The sequence below is a fragment of the Neolamprologus multifasciatus genome, chromosome 11, assembly GCF_963576455.1.
Source record: "Neolamprologus multifasciatus chromosome 11, fNeoMul1.2, whole genome shotgun sequence".
NCBI lineage: Eukaryota > Metazoa > Chordata > Actinopteri > Cichliformes > Cichlidae > Neolamprologus > Neolamprologus multifasciatus.
In genome coordinates, this window is record NC_140449.1 from 13,457,549 (window position 1) to 13,477,956 (window position 20,408).

Below are 20,408 nucleotides of genomic sequence, written 5' to 3' on the forward strand. Positions count from 1 at the left end.
ATATTAAAACGTCAGCGGGAGCAAGAGTCGTGCCCTAACTCGTGCCGTGTCACTACCAGGCGATCTTAAGATGTCACCTGAGTTGCAAAAAGCTCAGACTTAAGTAGTGAGCCTTGTTGTTTTTGATAGTTTGCAAGAGGCGTTGGGATAAGTTTGGTTTTGTTAGCTGATTTCGCATTAAGTTTTGAGAGGATCACATCCTTTTGTCGGAGGTTTGGCTTCTTTTTTAAGCAAAGGGAGAAGGAGAGAGAGAGAGAGAGGGGGGGAAAACAAGACAATTAAAAAGATTGACAGGTAGGCTCCTCTGTCAGGGGTGACGCTTGTGGAGAGGGGAGGAGTAAAAATGTAGCAGGAAAAGCCACTCGATGCGTCTGTCTATCAGTTGAGACTGTCTGAAACAGCTTCTGGATCCGCCGCGTTCCCATTTTTTTCTTTTTTTTTGAGAGACCGCGGATCAGTCCCTGGAGTTTTTTCCCCCCGTCTTGTTTTTTTTGGTGGCTTTTTCAAGAGACAAATATTTTAGTCCATGTCGATCTGATCTGTTGTTGGCGAAGCTTGGATGCGCCTGCGTCTTGTTTCCCCTCTCTCTCAAGTGATATCCTCTCCACCGCATCAACCACCCCTCCAAAAAAAAAAAAAAAAAAAACGACTCTGTCCAACATGCGATCAGATGAGCGGTGAAAATCATTTTCGCGACTCTTAAAACGTAAGTACGAGAGAAAGCCTACTCGTCTCCATTTATTTTATTTAATTATTTTCCCCTTCTGTGGGAGAGAAAGAGGGCAGAAGGGGAGGGAGGAAAAAAGTCTCCGCCGGACTGGTGAGGCTGGATCCGGGCTGAGGTGGCGTGGTGGTGACGGGATTGACATTAACCCATCTAATGCCTGTCTATCTCTCTTCTCCTTTCCCATTCTCTCTCTTTCAGGTCTGTGGCAAAAGAACGGAAGGAAACACAAGGATACATTACTTATCAGAGGTGTGCACTCGGGACTTATTTGTTTGGTTACCGCCAGAAATCTCTTTCTTTTCTTTTTCTTTTTAGTTTTGGTGTGCGTAAAAGGCGCAGCAAACTATCGTCCCCCTCCAAACAGCACTGGAGATTAGAGGGATTTTTATTTTTTTTTTTCCCCCAAAGGGAGTGAACCGAAAACTTGGGTTTCAAGGTGCTGATTTTTTTTTGCTTCTTTTCGTACTCTGCCACGAGAGAGATGAAGGAAGATGATTTTTAATGGACGTGAAGGTGTCAGGAGCTGGCCGAATCCCTTCGTAATTTTTGAGCTCAGTCTCGCTGAAGCCGACCCAGCTATCACATCCAAAAAAGAGCAGCCGGTTTGAAGAGACATTCTCAGCTCAGAGATCAACAACACCCCTCCCCCGAAAAACGGGATGATTTTTCAAAACTGATAAGACTCCATTTGTTTGTAATTCCTGCATGAGAAGCACCGTGGAACGCGACGGTCACTATGCCGAGGAGAAAGCAGCAAGAGCCGCGGCGATCAGCAGGTATAACCCGCCCCTCCATTACGACCATTTCCCATCCCAGTAACCAACTAGTTTTTATTTCCACGTGCCAATTGGAAGTCTCTCCTTCCACCTTTTTTTTCTTTAGCAGTACTGCATGCTGCGATTTATTACTATTATTATTTTACAACTTATGGTTTAAATCAATTTATTTGTGTTAATAACACAGCGCACAACTCACCCCTGGACACACTGTTGTGTTTAAAATGTATCTAATTGCGCAAATGACGCACGTATCTGCGCAATGCCACTTTGAGATTTTTTTTAAAATCCTCCGGTGCCAGGAAAGTTCTATTAAGAATGGTGAGATAAACTAAATGGCATGTTATGGGGATAAAAGGGAGTTTTTGAGGTTCAAGAGTGAGTAATGATGAATAATTGACTGGGAAAGAAAGGGGGGAGAAAAACGGGCGAGAGCTGGTTTTTCCTTTCTTTTTTATTTTATTAGAGGATTGCCACCCTTGATTTGATGCGTGATTGATCGTCTGTCATGTGGCAGTCTTTGATCTATTCATCCCTGATAAACATCAATAAATCCCTCCATGAAGACAAGCATGCTTCTGGTAGCCACTCAAATGCACAACCCTGCTTTTAACCAGGAACTGAAAAGCAAAGAAAAAAAGGAAGAAAAAGAAAAAAGGATAAAGAAAAAAGTTGGGAATTGTGGTTGAAAAAATCACCTTATTTCTTCAAATGTGTTTGCACAGAAAGCAGATGAAAGCACCGTGTGTATGTTCAATTGCAAGAAATTCCCCAACATTCTTTAAAAAGAACAGGTATTTGAATTCTCCTCCTCTTCCTATATATTCTTAGATGAAAATATAGAAGGTTCTGGCCGTCCTCGTCCGAAATATTCCTCCCTTATTCGCTGCAAGAATCAGCCCACAGTTGAGGTCCACTGCTGGATATGATTTTTATAATGTGACCAACTGATAAAACCAGGTGTTGTCAGAGGACCGACAAGGTTGACTTCTAGTGGTTTGGATGTGGACTCCCCCTTTTTCCTCTTGTCTCCCTGCAGCCTTTAAACAAATGTAAATGAGTGACAGGGGTTTCTACCTCTGTGCTAATGAGGCCGAGCCTTTGAAGTTAGGCATTAACAACTGGAGTGAACAAAAGACAGTTACAGAATTTTAAAGAGATTTTGAAATATGAGGTGCAAAGCGGGTCGAACAGGAGGGCCAGCCGACGAAGACTTTGAACTCAGCAGGTTTTATCATTTTAAACAGAGAGCTGGCGATGATGAAGATGATGGTGGTGGTGATGATGAGGATGAGGAGGAGGATGAGAAGGAGTGTAGGACGGATGAACATTCAACCGGTGCTCGCTGTTAACTTCGCCTTTTCTCGTTTGCCTTTGTGGCAACCAGTAATATGTTTTCTGGCACACACTGCGAAGCAAGAATCGAGTTTTATATACTGAGTCTCGCTGTACCTTTCTGCATTTGTGTGTGTGAGACGGAGAGAACAGTCACCGCTGTTGTTTTGGCAAAATATCCCCCTGGAAAAGGTTGGCCACGATGGGAGCAGAGGGACTCCCGTTAGGTTTCTGCATGTAGATGGAGGCATGAAAAACATGACATCTCTGTGACCCCTCCCTTCCCCTCCTTTCTCCTGCCACACACACACCACACACACATACACACAAACCATTGATCCATTACAACGTCCACTGAGTGCCATGCACATCATGGGTTGTAATGGTCAATCACAGCTTGGCAAACGGGATGTTTTCCATTCTTTCACGAACACGATGGCCGGTTAGAGATAACGCCCTCCACTCCACGCTTCCAGAAGCGACTGACTAACACGCAATCACGCTGATACGCGTGCACACACCGACTTACACACCAGGCTAGCCCGATGCTCCACTGGGAGCTCGTACTGACCTGTGGCTTCCTCTGTGTGCTACTGCTCAAAGAGGAAATAGCTCATAGTGGGACTAGGCATGGAAATCAGGAGTCAGACAATTAAAACAACAATAGCAGACTTGTTTGGACGGCCTATTTTTTTCGTTCTCACTTTGTAAAGCTTGTGGAGACTTTTATTAGGTGCGTTATGTTTCGAGGCCGCACCATGCAAAGTTCTATTTTGCAAATCAGAAACAGCAAAAGATTTTCTTAACAGTTTCATTTTTTTTAGTTACATAATCAGATGTGCACATTTCCATGTTAATTTTCATACACAGTGCACTTCTTAGGCAGCTTCTTGGCAAAGAGCTGAATTTTCGGGTTGCTTGAGCTTCCCATGTTAAAACTTTTCTTTGATCAGGCTGTTAATCGATTGCTTTATTTTGCAGTAAATTTTACAGTTTCCGCAAATGTTTTTTTAAACAATAATTCTTTTGTTTTGTTTTTTTTCTTTTTTTAAAGAAATTTATCACAGGATTTCTTAGGATCATTTTGAAGTATCTGCATGTGTGTGTGTGTGTGTGTGTGTGAGACACTGCTGTTTAGATAACAAAAAAACCCCATTAATGACATATTCCACCGATGCAATGAAAACGCAGCACTCGTTGTTACGCTTCCTGTTGCTTTATAATTTTCATCAGGAAATTCACACACAGGAATTCCAGAACATGGAAACCAAAACGCGAAGAAACTTTGCAAACCTGAATCAGCAAGTTTGTGAAAATATATATATACACACACACCCTGGTGTTCTTGTTTGTGCAAAGATGGATGCTCCTGTTGTGCATTACTACGTGCACCTCGTACAGTCGATGCCTCGATTTAAAGGTAAAGAGGCCAGGAGGAAAAACCAAAAAAAAGTAAAGGACAGAAAGCAGTGACGCCGCCTTTCATGGTAGGCAGGCTTGCATAGTCTTACATGAGGAAGACGAGGGAAAAGAGACGACGAGATAGTCGCTCTTGTTCCGTTGCATGATGGTTAATTATAAGAGAAACGGTGAGTGTGTATAGAGTGGGGAAGGGGTGGTGTTGGTGGTGGGGGTAAGGTTGCATCCCGTTGGCTTCATTAGAGAGAGCCCTAATTATCTGTGGAGCTGATGGATTTGTGACAGGCCCTAACGATTAATGCTGACAAATTCAGTAAGGTGTCAAGTCCACAGCTGCCTTGATGTAATCAAGTTGATATTATACAGTCCCCATAGCCCCTAGTGCAGCACCAACTCAATTTGCCTGTGCAGGTGACAAATGGACTTTGCTACCTGACTAATCACATCAGGAGACAATGCCAGTTAATGACCTCAGTAAGCCCCCCCCCCATACACACACACACACACACACACACACACGCCCCCATCCTCACCACCTCCTATAACCTTGCAATAAGGGAGCCAGACCAGCCACAGCACATTGCAGCCTATCCCTCTGTTCTCTGCTAATTTTCTGCTTGTCCCATTGTTTTTATTTTCATTTGAATTCTTTCGGTTACGCCGAAAATCGTTTTCGGGTTGTTTTTTTTTAAAAAAAGTACTATTATTATCATTAATGCAGTGCATTTTTCGTGAAGTTTCCTCTTATTTTCTGCTGTAATTTCCTCAGTGGAAATTTCTCAACTCTTGCGAGAGCTTTATTTATTTTTGTATTAATGACACGGCTGAGGCCTGTTCTAACCGCCTGATGCATCAGCGCTCCAGAGTAATCCCGGGAACCATTTTTAAAAATCTCGACGTTCTGTTGAAGTTTTTACACTTTCGCGTGTGTTGCGGCCCCACCAGCCCCACCACCCCCACCCTTGCCAGTAAATCACTGCCACTTCATAGAACGGCCTCCTCGTATTTTGGCTGAACGTTCTCCCAGCTCGGTGTTGTAGCCGCCCGCCTCGCTGAAGGCCTCCAGTTTATTCCGAGCTGGAGAATCACAGTGCCCGGGGATTAATGATTTTGCATGCCCGGGGTAGCTAAGATTACACAGCGACCTTTGTGCTCTTACTTGACGATGCTGTTATGTGATATTCTCCCCTCGAAATAATCAGCACGCTGAGATTTATGTGACACCCCCCTCCACACACACACACACACACGCACAAACACACACACACACACACACACACACACACACACACACACACACACACACACACACACACACACACACATCAACTCACCCTTCTGTCTGTCCTGAGGAATACTGCACTGCATAGGCTCAAGGTGTGTGTGTGTGTGTGTGCATTTTATTGAAAAAACTCAGTGTTGCCAGATTTGAATCCCCCCCCCCCCCGAGAATTAGAACAGTCTTGTTTTGATGAAAAGTTTATTTTTTTCAAGAAAGGAACTAGTATCTCGCTTGAAAGTTGGAAGACTTAACTTCCGATGGCTCAAAGGCTGCACAGCTTCTGAGAAATGAGAAGTTTATGTTAGATTTGGATGAAAAAAAGAGGAAAAAAAAAGAAGTGTGTGCATGTTTGTGTGAGTGTGTAAGAGGAGGAAAGGGAGAGAGATGAGGTGAGAGTGTGTGTGTGTGAGCTTGTAGCTTAGCACTGACCGGTGTTAGTTTTCCTGGAATGAATAACTCCAACGAGTGTAACGGCAACCACGCCATGTTAGTCATCCTTTTTAGCGTGGCCTGCCCCTCTGCCCCCCCCCCCCAACCCCCCACATCACTGCAAGAGCAGGAAAACAAGCTCCAAGAGCAGTGCCATGTTTCTCATATCTCAACTGTTATATCTCTGCACTATTCCCAGTCAAAAAGGAGGGATATCAGACAGAGCGGGAACACTTATCGATCAACCGCAGCCTTGTTTCATCTCAGCCCCAACACCCCCCAACACACACACACACACACACCTCGCATGTACTGTATGTTTTCTGGCCATTCTATTTAGCCCGGTGTGTGCGGACTCAGCTAGAGGTTACACTAATTGGAGCGGTGGCGTCGTTAGCAGGTGGCATCGATCGACTTCGTCAATAGCCACTTTTGCTCCTGCGCCACCCTCCCAAACTAGCAGTTAAATTTACATCTGGGATTTGAGCCAGTCAGAGGTCAAACTTGCTCAGCTCGCTCTTCTAATGCCTCGAGTCACCACGAGTGCCCCTGGTGTTTGTGTGTGTGTCTGTGTGTGGTATTAGTTTCTTACATGGTTTAGTTTCATTTATCATCCTTGTAATTCTTTGCATGAATGTGCAAATATTAGTTGTGTAAGCATTACCAAAACGGTTTCAAGATCAACAGGTTTTTTGAATGTTTAAAAAAAAAAAAAAAAGGATTATCAGGAATAACTAATTACAAGATAGATGATATTAGCAAACTTGTAATCATGTATTTTTTTTGGTTCACATGGATAAAAGATAGATTTCACGCCATACCGCTAATGTCCCTCCTTGTCTTTTTCCTCTTTTTGATTCTTTTCGGGGCATTCGCAGCAAAAACCTGCCCTCGGGGCACGCCGCTACCATCACTAGCAGTGTGTTGCCCTCGCTGCACTTTAAACACACACATGCACACCGTCTACCATAAACACAGACAGTCAGACAGACGCGCGCACGTACACACACAAAAACGCACGTACACACCTACACCTAATGCTTAAGTGCAGCCAGCATGTCTCTGTGGGAGGTCATAATGGAGGTGGCTTAGTATGATGGGAAATCATATCATTAAAGAAGCCAGATGTGCTTTGTTGCCTGCCTTGCAGCACATAAAAACAGCAGCAAGTCATGGGATCCAAAAAAGAAGGAGGAAAAAAAAAAACGCTAGTCTGAGAAAATCAAGTCTGAAACAGATAGAAAGCAGCCCTCTGGGACTGGGCTGACAAGCAGTCTTATTCCTGACTGCCATAGAAAAACAATTTCCCCCCAAATAAAGAATTTTTGTTCTCATTTTTCAATGTTGCAGCAGCATAACAAACTCGTTTTCTTAACTTTCATGAAATTTCAGAAAGGACTCAAAGCTTTGATAAACGACTTGCTGTCGCCATTATCAGCTCTCTGTTAAGTGTGCTTAATTACTATGTAATATTTGTGTTGTGCTGAGTAATTACAGTTTGTTAAGGTTCCACAGTAGGGATGTAAGACCTCCGAGCTCATTAATGAAAAAAAAAACTGTTGATATTTTGTGTGTGTGTGTTTTTTATTTATTTATTTTTTGCTTTCCTCTGGCACATAATTTGAGACATGAGGAGGATAAGAGGGGAAACGTTCAAGAGAAGTAGTCATGCAACATTTACAGCACAAAAATTGACATCTTAAATTTTCTTAAGTAAAGTATTACATTTGCCGAGGGTAAATTTGCTCTCTTGATCAGTGCTGTGCCTCCTCGAGAGGCTATGGGAAAGTCTGCTAGAGCCAAATTTAACATGTTACTACTATCAATAAAAGATGAGCAATTACAGAATATTTTGTTTAATAAGTATTTGAATTCCTCGGCGCAGGAAAAAAACAAAAAAAAAAAAAACATGTAGCTTACCCACTCATTACATCAGTTAGCAGGGGGAGTGAGAGGCAGCTCTTTGATGCCAACAAACAAACAAGACAAACGAGATGGGCCCACTACAGAAGAGCAAAAACCCCATCCAGGGACACCCAACCCCTGTACACTCCTCCCTCTCCTCCCTCTCTTCTTCTCTATCTCCCTCTACCTCTCTCGCTCTCTCTCTTTGACTCTTTCACATATCTCCTCTCTCATTTTGCAGCACTATGTCTCCCTTTATTTCTTCCTCTTTTACCCTCTCCAGCATGTTTCTCATCTCAACCCTGTCCCACCCACCCCTTTCACTTCTGGATAAATACTCTTCTTTTTTTCTTCTTCTTCTTCTTCTTCTTTTGCCAATCAAAAGCAAAGAGAAAAAAGGAATTCTGGTGTTGGGGCTAAACAAAAACAAAAAAACAAAAATGAGGCTGGCTAAAAAAATATGTTTTTCTTCTTTTTTTAACTCCTCATTTTTCCCGTTGGTTGTACCTCGGCGGACAAACTTAGGTGGAGATTGTCAGGGTTAGGGTTAGGCTTAAAAGGAGGCAGCTGGGGGAGTGAAAGAGTTGAAAAGTTTTTTGGGTTTTTTTTTTCTCGTCTTTTAACAAATACTAAATTATCTCAGCATGGCTTAAATCCATACAGCAATGTAATGATTAAGTGTGGGGGTTTTTCCCCCCTCTGTTATGGAGTGTGTGTGTGTGTGTGGGGGGGGGGGGATGGATGTGTGATGGTGTGATGACAGCGGTGGGCACCGATGTTTAACCAAGCAGCAGCACCAAAGAAGATTGGCCGTGTGGGTGAAGCTCAAGAGAGGTGGATATTTAGGATAGGGAAGGGAGATGAAATCTGTGCGTGTGTGTTTGTGTATTTGCTGCATGGGGTGGAGTGGTGGGTGGTGGGTGGGGTGTAGCTTTTAGGATGGGCATTAAAGCTGACAGATGAACGGGACGATGGACAAATTCTCCCACAACAGCTGTGACTGCCGCCATTATCCTGACAGGTGTCAATTAAGAATTACTGCCTGGCCGGCCGAATTGCCCCTCCCGACTCACGCACATGTCCCTCCATCCCTACAACATTCCCCTCCAACGCTCTCCACTGCTCCCCACCCCTTGTCCAGCTGTCGGTGTGTGAGAGAAATAACACTTTACCCTTGTCAGGGTTGTCACAGGCCCTGCAGCCCCTGTTCTCTCCCCCTTTGAAACAGCAGCCAGCGGCAGGCACTCATTGATCAATAGCTCGCTGTATTAGCAATCACGGTAAAGCGAGTGTTGGGCAGATGGGTGGAAGGTTTGGGAGGTCCGGTATTTTCCCCATTTTAACCTCGATCTGTAGGCCGGTTCGCACTCTGGTAGTTGAATAATATCAGAACGATGCAAAGACGGTAGGCGAAAGCAAAACTCTAGATCAAGCTCACTATGCAGTTTGTTCCACAGGTTTAAAAAAAAGCATCTTCATTTCGTCCCTGGTGTGTGTCATACATACACAGTGTATGTTAAGTTCACCTTCTGCAAAACAGCAGCAGCTGCAGACTAACCTAACCGCTGGTTCTTCCCTCCGTGTTCCTCGCGCTGTTGGCTAACACGGGCCCATTTTTTATTCCACATTGTAAAGTGGGGAGCTGAGGTCAGCGAGTGAGAAAATGAACAGTTGCCATTGCCCATCTTGAGGGCTTCCTTCCAGTAAACTCATTGGCTGACAAACACGTTTGAGTCGACAGGCTTCTGGCATTAAAGTGGAAAAAAAACAAACAACACCCCCTCTCCAAAAAAAACCCTCAAATTTAAGTGGCGTGTGTTCCACATTTGCCATATTTTCTCAATTTTTAAGGGTTTAAATCAGTGCAGCGGCATGTAGGTCATTTCCCTCGGTAATTGGTAAAGTTTAATCGAAAGCATTATGTGCACAGGCTTCAGGCAGCCAAGTGGTGACTGCGCACAGTAAGTAGCAGAGCAGGAAACGCAAAGTTCAGTTTTACATTTGCCATTATTTCTAATTGCATATCACCTAATTTACCGTTACATGCATATATATGAAGTTATTATACGCCTATGCGTAACACTGTTGACACTGCGTAGTTTACTGCTCGGCTTCTGTAATGTGCAGTTTTCGGCACCGGTGCAGAATAAACATGGGAAACTTCAGTCGGTTAAAGGAGGGAAGCAAAAACAGCAACGCGCAAGAAGCAACATGAGAGCGAATGGCGAAGGCTCCCCAGGAATACGCAGATGGATTTGCATGTTCACTTGGGAGTTACAGTTTTGGATTTCCTCCCTAGAAATAATTTGCCACAGAAAATAACCGGGGAAGATAATATCAGTGTTATTTTGCTACTCCTAGCCGTATTTGCATATCTCTTGTTTTAAATAAGGCAACCCCCTCGGAGTGAAACTCTGTTAGTTTTTTTTGTTTTGTTTTTCCTAAGCTTCATTCAGCATCACCTCTTTTTCCTCCCCTCATCCTCACAGATCTAACACCTCTCCCTCTCTCTCTCCTTCTTTCTCTGTTTATTTCGCTCTTTCTTTCAGGCCTACCTCCTCTCTGCTGTCTCACACTGGCACTAGACTGCTCTGAGCGATTATCAAACCTGAGAATATTTTTCCATCCCCATGCAAATCACCCCACCATGCTCTCTCTTATCGTTCCTGCTTTGCCCCCGCTACCTCCTCCCCGCCCCGGCCCCAGCCCCAGCCACCCCCAAATGGCTGTGTGTAATCAAAGTAAACGGCAGCTAAAGCTAAAAGGGAAACGCTCTTTGTGGAGATGGATGGAGGGATTAAATATTAACCGGATGCGGCTGACTTAAGGCAAGTGTTTTACATAGCTGCTCCCGCCATGGATGCCGCACATTGATCCCTTCGCCCTGGTGCTTTTACTTGTTTGGCTGCCTGCCGTTAATTTTTCACCATCATCTCGCTGGCCGGGCCTTTAGAATGGGAACGGGGGTGGGGAGGAAGCCAACAAATGGTTCAGCCATCTATACCCCCCCCCCACACACACACACACTCACACACTCATACACAGTCTCCCCCCCCCCCCCCCCCTTTGGTGTGTGCTTTTAACAGGGGCAGGTGAGATGGATGATAGCAATTTGAAATTTTGTTTGTGCGTGTGATCATGGAGATTGTTTTCAGTATTACCATGGTGTAACAATTCCAGTGATTAATTGAGGTGAATGCTTGGCTCAGATTAGAAGGATCAGGGAAACTAGAGTTTTTTTTTTTTTTTTTTGCCCCCCCCCCCCCCCCCCCCCCCCCCGTCCTTGCTCCTGACTTGTCAATGTCGTGTTTATCAACTGACCTCAGAGTCCAAAGTTGCTAGCTTTTTATACGCGCTTGCAACAACACACTCTCCCGGATTCTTGCCTCCACACACACACTGCCCCTCTTGTCATATCCCTTACTTCATTTCCTCGTGCCTCTTTCTTCCTGTCCCCCAGCTGTGATTAACAGACAAAATCAAACCACTCAGGCCGAACTTTGTCCAAAGAGGAGACTAAACAAAAACAAAATGGCTTACAGTGGCTGCACTATTCCAGGGGTAGGGATTTTCTTCCAGTGGCAACAGCGCGGTGTTTTCATGTGTTTGTTGTCTGCATGTGTATAGCAATATCCTGTGGGGGTCACAGAGTCGGCCTGTTAACGTGGAAGGAGGGGGGGGGGGGGGTTATACCAGTGGTCCTTCATCCCACCCCTCCTGCACTGGTGCTGTTGACAGCGTCATGAAGGCCTTCTGGCATTTATAAATGTGTGTCCGTGCTCCAGCTTAGCTGCCCCCCCCCCCCCAACTCCTCTCCAAACACTTCTGCTGCACACACTCCCACCCCAGCCAGAGTGCACATCCGACGGGGTCGCAGGCAGGTCGTGACCCCCAGGTGGCCACGGTCCGAACGAAGCAGGTTCTTATTTGCTCTCTTTTCTCTCTTTTCAGCCGGCTTCATATTCTATTTAAGTTCAAAGAGATATGAACCTTTTTATGCAGGATATCAGTGTTTCGCTGCTGGGAAGAACAGATAGCTGGTATTTAAAATGCTTCATGGTATTAATTTGACGATTTTCATGCCACCGAAAAAAAAATGTAAATAATTTTGTGGTTCAACCAGAATTACACATTATTAAAATGCTCTAAGCCAATAAGCCAATATTAATAGCAACGATAATAATAAGAACGCTAAAAATATTGTTGCTCTGTTGTGTAATCCAATCAGAACGCTACATTAAGTTAAATCCGGCTACCTTTCATGACACCATTGTGTTTGATTTCCCCAATAAGCACATGATGATGAAATTGGTACACAGTGTTAGACCTGCCTTATGGGTCATCCTCTAATATGTGGCAAGGAAATCTATTAAATATGTCTGACTCTACTCTTTATTCCCCTCCTTTGTCTATTGGATCCTCACCAACGTCTTCCTTTTCATGCTGTTTTCTTTCTCTTTCTCATCTCCCTGTCTTTCGGTGTTTCAGGCTCTTTTGCTCTCCTTTAGTCAAAGTAGCCCTAGTCCCCATAGCAACACACAGTGAACTCTTACTCATTAGTGTGTGTTGCAGCCCAATGAATGGCCTGGATCCTGCTCCTCATTCCTGTGATTTCGTACTAACACAACCATCACCTCATCGTGATTTGTATTTTCTTTTTTTGTACCTGACTGCAAGGAGTAAATGCTAGTGAAGACATTTGGATGATTTCAAGTCAGTAGTGGGTGAATATGTGTGTGTGTGTGTGAGAAAGAGAGAAAGCACATGAAGATTGAGAAGCGACACTGGGAAATGTCCCTCCGCCACGCCTGACTCGCGCTCGGCTGTTTTCTTTTTTTTGGCCGTTAAATCTCCAGTGTACTGATAACAGGTCAGCCGTTGAGAGAGAAATGAAAGGGAGGAGGAGTGTAAAGAGAGAGAGAGAGAGAAACTGGAAGGGGGGAGAGTGAGGAAGAGGAAGACTGGGATATGATTAGAGAGTGTGTGAGTAAGGGAGTGTGTATGCAAGAGGGGGGAAAAAGTGAAAGAGAGAGATTGGTCTTTATGCTGGCTCACCCATTGCGTGGGCGGTGCATGGAGTAGAGAGGTCAATAGGATGCCGTGATAGGCTAATCTGCCAGGAAGGGAGGGCTAGGGCAGGCCTCACGGGAGCAGCTCATTGGCTAGACTCATTTGCCCTGTGAAATAAAATCTCATCATGTCTTTGTTTTCTTTTTCTTTTTTTTCTCTCCACCATTTCAAGATTGATAGTGCGAGCATTTGCTCTGAAAAGTCTTTTGGCGTGTGTGAATATTTATCTGTTTGCATATAAACTGTATGCATCTGTATAACGCTGCGTGTGTGTGTGTGTGGCAGACCTCTCTCAGTTCATCCCAGTTCCTGTGGGAGTGTGCGTGCATGCGCAACATTTCCTGAGCTGTGTGTGCTCGTACTCCCAGTCAGACACATGGATGACAGATGACCCAGTGGGAGACACCAGCCATCCTGCCCAACCGGAATCTTGCTACCCCCCACCCCCCCACCCCCACCCCCTTGCCTATTAAAAAGTGCGCACTTTGTTTACTTCCTCGGCTTTTAGCCATAAATCCTGGATCTACCTCCAATGTGGCGTTGCCCTCTTTTCCTCAGGTTACGGCTTTGAACACGATCATAATAGCTGCGTCACCGCTTGTGTGTCTCTGGGTGTGTGTGTGTCTGCGTGAGAACAAACCAGCCGCAACCTGGCTGCATGCATGCCTGTCTGTCGCTGCGTATGTGTGTGTGTTGGGGGGTGGCGGTGGGGGCTTACTGGACCAGAGGAAACCTAAATCCTCATATAAAAGGGCCATGCACTCAGGCTGGGCTGAGGAAAGGAGGGAGGGAGACAGAAGGAAAGAGAGAGAGAGAGCGAGGGAGAGAGAAGGGGAAAAAAGTTGATTTCCTTTTTCAGCAGAGCCATACATCACAGGGCCTCCCAGCTGCAGTGTCACAAGCTGACAGAATGACATGTGTCATTTATCAAAGGGGCCAGGCGGGGGCCTTGGGAAACGTGCACCACAAAGCCTGAGAGAGTTCATTCCAACGCTCAACCCACCCTCCTTCCCTTCCTCCCTCCCTTCCTCCCTCATCTCTACTCCTTCAGCCCGCCCCCGCTGTTCACTCTCCTCCTCGTTTTCTCTTCTCCCTGCCTCCCCTCCCGACCACCTCCACCCTCCTTACTCACTTTGCCTGGTTCCAAAAAAACGGGCCCTGTAATGTTTCTGTCTTCCCTCTACTCTCACACAGCCGCTTTGTGTGTGTTTGTTTGTGTGTTTGTGTGTGTATACAATTGTGTGTTTGTGTATGCAGGGCTACCCCATTGAGTACAGGCACTGGCTATATCTTCAAAGCCAACTTTTGAAAAAAAAAATCTGAAAGAATAATTAAAATATTCAATAAGTTGGGACGGCATTCAGAAGCACTTACAAGCGGTTTGACAACATCTACCGATATTTTTATACATTCATTCACAAATTTCTCACTAAATGATGCTATTAATATTTACCTTTGTTTTTCTGACGTGTTTAAAACCCGCCTTATCTTTCTGAAGGTCATTATTGCACCCTCCGTACGGAATAGCTGGTTCCCCCGTGTCATTCTTTTGCTGTCGTTTTTAAATTCACTGTGTCGATGCAGTCTGGAAACATTTATATGCACAAACACAATCCATACTTGCCACTGAAGAGTTGTTTGACAGAGAGATTACAGCTTTTTTGGCTGTTCGGGACCCAGTCGGAGGTCCGCGGGGGTCACGGCACTGAACGCTCTTGGCCTGTTTAAGAGCACATTACTCTGCAGAACAGCTCGTACATAGGAAAGCCCGTTGTAGCTGATGTGTCAGTTACTATAGCAAACAGTGTCGGTCCAGTTGTGGCATGCCTATCTACTACTACTTTCTTCCATTAATGTCTTACCTCACTGCATGCATTCCTTTTTCTTGCTTCCTCTCATCAATCATCATCTCACCTTTCATCCCAAACCTTCATCCACCCCCATCATAACCTCAGCTAGGGTTAACTCCATTGCAGCCACTTCCCGAATCAATGAACTATCTTACCTGGGTGCCCTTCCCTTCCTCCAATCAGGTTATATTATGTATTTAGAGAGGCCAGAGCCTGATTATCATCATCTGTTTAGATGCCCTAGAGTTTCATGTGTTTTTATGTGGTATATTAAACTTTTTCTTTGAAGAGAAGAAATATGGTAAAATCAACATTAAATCATCGAATGAGTAAAAGTTTTTTTCTTTGGTTAGTAAGTGACAGGAATTTATACAGGATATTTTTAAGGCATGCTAAGGTGTCCGGATAAATACAGTTTTGATGCATTTGGCAGCACGTGTCTACTTTGAAAGCCGTGCCCGTGCGCTTACTTTCGCTTTCCAACAACCAGACTAAACAGGGTATATGGCGCTAACTGTGCAGACTCCAGCCAGGTCCTGGCAGATCATATAGCCTGAAAAAGAGCTGAACAACTCTCTGGCTGGAATTCTCTGTTTAATAATTAAAAATCCAACTCTGGGTCGTACAACTTGGTGAGCAAAACGGCGAGAGTGAATGAGAGGGGAAAAAGATGGGGCGGGGAGGGAGGAAGAAGACGTGGGGGAGCCCTCCTGACGGTGTAATGTTTCCTTACTTTGTCTGCTGGGGTTAAAAGACGTGGTACATCATTAAGAAGAATATTGAGTGGCAGTGTCACCGACAGATGACCCTTCTAACAGGTCATGGATAGTTCACTCTTAAAAGCCCCCCAGCCCGCTAAATACTTCCCCTCCCCCCGCCTCTGTATCCTCAGCCATAGGTGTGAGTTCAGGGCTGAGAATTTGCACTCACACAGTGGCCGTTTTAATTTCTTTGTTTTCCCTTTTTTTTTTAGTGCAAAGAGCGCAGTCAAGTTTAGCTACTGTATGATAAAACAATCATTTCAGGCAGCATACGCTACACCACCATAGCTTTTTTGGCACCCATGGATCACTCAGCTCATACTAAAGCAGCATATGCATTCATCGACACCAGAACTTCATCACTATCCTTGTGAGGTCATTACATCGGTGAATACACTCGGTCTCTTCTCAGCTCTTCTGTTTTGCTTCTTCCTCTGTCTTCTTTGTCTTTTTGCCCTTTTTTCATTCCTCTCTGTGCATTTCTTGTCTGTCTGAGTTTGAGTGTGCGTCAGGGCGGTGGGGTGGGGGGGACTGGGGAGACAGCCCCTTTTCATTTGTCTTCATAAGCCTCATTTATTTTTGCAGCCAGATGTGAACTGACACACATCACTCAGTGCAGCCCTCCCAACCTGACTCCCCTTCTTCCTTCCATCAGCACCCTCGAGCCCCACCCACCCTCCTTCTGGGAGGTCAGGCAAGCACCCAACCACCTCCTACAACCCCCCCCCCACCCTCTCATCTGCATCCCCCACCCCACCCCCACCCCTAAATCCATTCAGCATTGCACAAGATGAATGTGTCTTTAAAGCAGAGATTGATTGTGGATATCAGAGTTATGGCGCCATTCATCACAGCAGATATTATTCAGACGAGCAGGATTGAACAAGGAGGTGGGACTCTTGAGCCCACGGGTGAGTTCTTGGGGGAAGATGGGCTTTAAACTTAGAGGGAGTTTAATAGATTTTAGATGAGTATGTGTGTGTGTATGTGTGTCATTTTGTGTGTTTGGAAATGAATGGGTGTGTTTATTCTCATGTACTTGCTTTTACCTTCATAAGTCTGCCACACTTGGGAACGCTGGCATGTGTTTGCGTCTGGCTTTTTCTCATCTCTATTCTCGTCAGTGTGCGTGCATGTGTGTGTGTAGCTGTCTGCATTGATCTCCACTGATGTGATCCTCCTTCAGAGTCTGTTCTCATCAGACTCTGATTTACGGCTTCATTAGGATCCTTGCGCTACCTCCCCTTCTTTTTGTCTCCCTCCTTTCGCCAGGTCACTCTTAGAGACACACACAAATACACTCGGCCACAGTCAACACACACTCTGTGAACGGAAAGCTGTAGCTAAAGGACTTTTCATCGCAACACTTTGTATAGTTGGTTTCTGTTCTGTTTGTCATCTTTATGAATAATCTCTCATTATTCATCAAGGCTTAGCACTTCATTGTGCCTTGAGAGTTGAAGTGCTGTGGCGGTTTTGGAGGTGCTTCCCTACCCCCAGGCAGCCCCACTCTGCTGAAAAGAGCCCTCATTGTGTGTGTCGTCTTTTATGGTGCTGTCTGAAAGAGAGGGATGCACTCCAGTCGGCATTCAAATGCACGCGGTAAAGCAGCCAGTAGAGCAGGACAAACACCACAGGTTGTAAACGCATTGAAAAGAAGTGTGTGTGTGTGTGCGTGTGTGTGTGTGTCTTCGAGTCTGTAAGGGTGTGTGCGTGCATGAGGATGTGTTAACGTGAATGTGAGCGTGTGTGAGTCTGGGCAGGCTCTTGACTGAAAGGTTTTCACTCTCTTTACCTCCACTTTTTCTCTCCTGATACAGTTTGCCACTTACTTTTACTCTATTTTTTCTGCCCACCTGTCTTCTGTAGAAATGACTTTCTTCTTCCACCACGAAGAAAAGAACCTCAAAGTTTCTACTTCTCGTGTTTTCACCCCTCCCCACCTCCCTACCGAACTATTATCAGGAGTCAAGTCATGCAGAAATGTAAAAAAAATAAGAAGGTAATCACACTTTGTGCTGGTGCTTTTGTCGTCAGTCCGTGATGGAAATGGGTCTAAATATGAGATTAGAACCTGCCGGTGACTGATGCTATTAGGCAGATATGCCATAGACTTTACTATCTCCCATGAAGGATTAGCGCAAATTATACTGGGAGACAGGCTTGATTTCTCCTCTGCCTGGGTGGATGTGGGCATTTGAGGCACTCTAAGTTGACAGCGTCTGTCTCTGCTTAGTTCTCTGAGACAGGTTGTGTGACAGCTGATGCCAGGCAAGGGCTTAAAAAGTGTGTATGTGTGGGTGTCTATTTGTGTGTTGGCCGATGTTTGGTCTGTATGTATGTGTGTGTGTGTGAGTGCGTGAGAGTAGGAGACTTATAAACTGACAGGCGAGTGTGTTTGAATGTGATTGCACGTCAATGACTTCTTTTTTTTTCAGAAAACAGGTTCTCTTTGAGTAGGGTGACAATTGGGATAGGCTAATTTTAAGCCTGGTGGCTTCCTCTTTAATTCTACACACACTCTTATCTGGCATTATATTAAATAATTAAACTGTCTGTTAGATTGTCCAGGTGAAGCTGCTGTTTTTGTAGATTTAAAGGAAGAAACGTGGGTCAGACACCAGACCAAGTGCTAGTTTCAGTGTTTAAATCCACCTTTAGGGAGGCTGATTAAAAACAGAAGCTAGATAAATATTTCTGTCTTTACTTTCATTCAGAATGGTGTGTCGTGACAGAAAGCTAGTTGACTCCTTCATGTTGTGCGTATCTCAAATTGTATGAGCAATCTTTAACTGCAGGATATAACAAAAAGAAAGTGGTCAAGCACTTTGTTGAGCTCTTAGGAATGTTTTACTGAACATGCAAATGCTCCCCATTTTAGCCCGTCTGTCTCCTCTTGGTGATCTGATTTAGGAGGGTGACATGTCCTTTAATGTTGGGCAGTAAACTGGAGGGTTGGATTTATAGCCTGAAGCCTTGTTTTTCCTCTGGCTGTCTCTGCCTGTTGGCTCCCATGACGACAATTCAAGTTTCTGTTACTGCATTTAAGGTGGTTTCAAAGGTGCAACCGTTCATTTCTACCTTAAATCCTGCGTCTGCGTATGTCAGGACATTGCCCGACACGAGAGAAGTTTCACAAATGACTTTCTGTCAAATATTACCTGATTCTGAACAATTACAGCAAGCTGAGATCATTTTGGGGTTAAACTTAAACACAAAATGTTCTTGTTGCTCTTGTTCATTGAGAATAACTAATTTTAAATTCAATCAGTGCAACACATAAATGCAGCAAAGTAGTAATTCAACAGTTGGACCCAAAAAAAGCTGTCTCTACTGCAACCATTCACATCCTCGTCCTCAGATTTCTGCTCCGTCTCCCAACTCATCAGATTTCTCTCTTCTCTATCCCCCTGTTTAGTTTGTGTGGTGTGATGCAGAGTGGTGCTCTGCTGTGTCAGCAGGACTGAAACAGGTCAAAATCTGCCTCCGATTGGTGTCGAGTTAGACCATTATGTACTGTAGAGCTTGTAATGGAGTCCTCTTTTAATATAACGTGACTAACATACCTCAAATTTACTCCTGTGAGTTTCTGAACGGTCTGCCTCTGAACTGTACTTTAGAATCATGTGAAAATGTTGGTGTTTCTAAAAAAGAAAGCATTTTTATTTTGCAAAGGAAACTTTTTTTGCATTAAAAGTCACGTCAGCGCCAGCTTTGGTATAAGAAGCCATTATTGGTCTCCTCTACAGGCGGATGTTCCAAATCAGTCTCATCCTCACGGCACAGTTTGAGTGATCAGTCCGAGGCCTAGTTTGCTGCTGCCAGCATGGGACACGATGTTCTATTCTTTATTTATTTCCACGGCCCATGCATTTTTCCCATATAAAGACAGTCTATGTCCGACCGTGTCAACGTGTGATGGATTGCATAGTCCTCTTCTCTAAGGAAGAGAAAAGGGGGGGATGGTGGAAAGAAGGGAAGAAAAGAAGGAGTGAGAGAAGGAGGAAACGGAGTGGTGCGGTGCAGCAGTGAAGGACATGGCAGCTTAGTGCTGGCCAAAAAGACTGTGCTGAACACCTGCTCCTGTCTCCAACGCCCCTTCAACCTCCTCATTACCTGTCAATCTATCACAAGGCAGCCAGATCAAATGTCTGCAGCAGCCAGGACTCGCACAGGGAGGGAGTCGGGGAATGAGGGAAGGAGGGGAGAATAGCAAGGAAAGAAAGAAGGGAGAGAGAGAAGGACAGATTGCATGTCTGGGAGAGCTGAAAATGATGGGGAAGTAAATGGAGCAGCTGCGTGTGCATATCGAAGATCTGTTGATAATTTGGAGTAAACTTTGTTCTTCTGGAGGTAGTTTGTCATGTTGCTATATTTAGAATTCATGGAATACAGACTGCATGTCAGTAGTTGGATGTGACATTATGTAAATCTGCTTTATCATTGTCGGTAGGGGGTTTAAAAAAATAGGAATGATTCTCAAATCAGACATTCGCTTCCAAATAAAAGAAAAAAAGAGCATGTTTGGAGAACTTTTTGGCATCCATCTGGTCAATATCTTAAATCAAACACTTCTCAAACAAATCAAAGGCAATCATGTTGTCAGAGTTTCTAAGCAGCAGCCTGCTGTTTCCATTCCTAACTTTGCTCTAGAGCACTGCGCAGACTCACCGTACAGCACCCTCTGGCCTTTGATAGGCACCTTTGTGCAAAAAGATGGGAACCTGTGACAGACAAACTCCTCTATAGGAAGGTGGGGCCTGTGGTTTCAGATTACAGCCACAGCGCTGACACTGTGTGACTGTGTTTGTGTGCTGCACACACACACGTTTATGTATACGGTGAGCACCTTTG

At 44.7% G+C, this 20,408-nt stretch overlaps 1 protein-coding gene across 2 annotated transcripts in view; it reads left to right on the top strand.

Moving 5' to 3' along the window:
- The window catches only part of LOC146507957 (teashirt homolog 1-like), a 35,929-nt gene that overhangs the window by 1,590 nt on the left and 13,931 nt on the right, over nucleotides 1-20,408 (top strand). The window contains exons 1-2 of one of the 2 annotated variants that reach the window (XM_085177317.1): nucleotides 132-706; nucleotides 926-1,503. In XM_085177317.1, the coding sequence (XP_085033443.1) occupies nucleotides 1,464-1,503 (40 nt within the window). In that variant the 5' untranslated portion in view covers nucleotides 132-706; nucleotides 926-1,463. Of the gene's footprint in view, nucleotides 1-131; nucleotides 707-925; nucleotides 1,504-20,408 lie in introns of those variants that run through there. The other variant, XM_085177318.1, reaches the window with a different exon arrangement.